Source organism: Octopus bimaculoides, chromosome 29 (genome assembly GCF_001194135.2).
Source record: "Octopus bimaculoides isolate UCB-OBI-ISO-001 chromosome 29, ASM119413v2, whole genome shotgun sequence".
In the NCBI taxonomy this organism is placed as follows: Eukaryota; Metazoa; Mollusca; class Cephalopoda; order Octopoda; family Octopodidae; genus Octopus; species Octopus bimaculoides.
Genome location: NC_069009.1, coordinates 2246268 through 2247206, shown reverse-complemented (window position 1 = coordinate 2247206; position 939 = coordinate 2246268). Strand labels below are relative to the sequence as shown.

At 36.2% G+C, this 939-nt stretch overlaps 1 protein-coding gene across 1 annotated transcript in view; it reads left to right on the top strand.

Annotated features, from left to right (window-relative positions):
* LOC128251232 (leucine-rich repeat-containing protein let-4-like) overlaps window positions 1–939 on the top strand; it is an 11479-nt gene that overhangs the window by 5937 nt on the left and 4603 nt on the right. Inside the window, exon 4 of the mRNA XM_052977928.1 lies at window positions 800–871. Coding sequence (XP_052833888.1) covers window positions 800–871 — 72 coding nt within the window. The remainder of the gene's footprint in view (window positions 1–799; window positions 872–939) is intronic.

The window sequence follows — 939 nt, the reverse complement described above, 5'->3', positions numbered from 1 at the left end:
CTCCTCCTCCTTCTTCTTCTGCTTCTCATTTCCGTTGTTCTTTTACTTTTTTCTTATTCAACTCCTTATGATTCTTCTTCGTTCAATCTTCTTATTCCCCCTATGCTTCTTCCCCCTCCGATTCTTCTTCTTCTTCTTCTTCTTCTTCTTCTTCTTCTTCTTCTTCTTCTTCATCGTCCATTTCCCTTCTATTCTTCTACTGCTGCTGATGTTTTGTTCTTCTTTTTCCTCCTTTTATTCTACATCCATTTCTTCTTCATTATCTTATCCTTTTCTCCTTATGCTTCTTCCACCTCTCCCATTCTTCTACTCTTCTTTCTTTTACGTATTCGTCTTCTCCTCATCATTCATTTCCTTCATCTTCATCTTCTGCTTCTCTTTCTTCTTCCGCTTCTTCACTTCCATTTCTTCTTTCTCTTTTTCATCTTCTTCATTTGCAGATACACAATCTTCAACACGGTCATCTTCATCACCAACAAACAACATCACCACCAACATCAACATCATGTTCATCACCACAATAAAACTTCTAATCCCCATCATTATCAGAATCATCAACCTTAACAACATCACCCCCATCATCAGCATCATAACACCTCCGTCATAAACTCTTCCACCATATTTTCTTCCCCTCTGCCTTACCATCATAATCATCAACCCATACCAACCCAACATTATCAACAATATCGTAATCTACTTTTCGTCTCTTCTATCTTCCAATTCTTTAGTCATACTGTTTAATATTCTCTCACACATTTGTTCCATAAATGTTCTTCTCAACTCAATTTTTTCGCTCCAGGGATTTAAGTAAAAACAATATCGAAGAAATCAAAGCCGGAAGCTTCCAAAACCTTTACAGTTTAAGAACTCTGTAAGTTGAATCAATCTATTATTTCATTGACGATGTCTTTCTAAATCTGTAATATCTTGCAATATCTG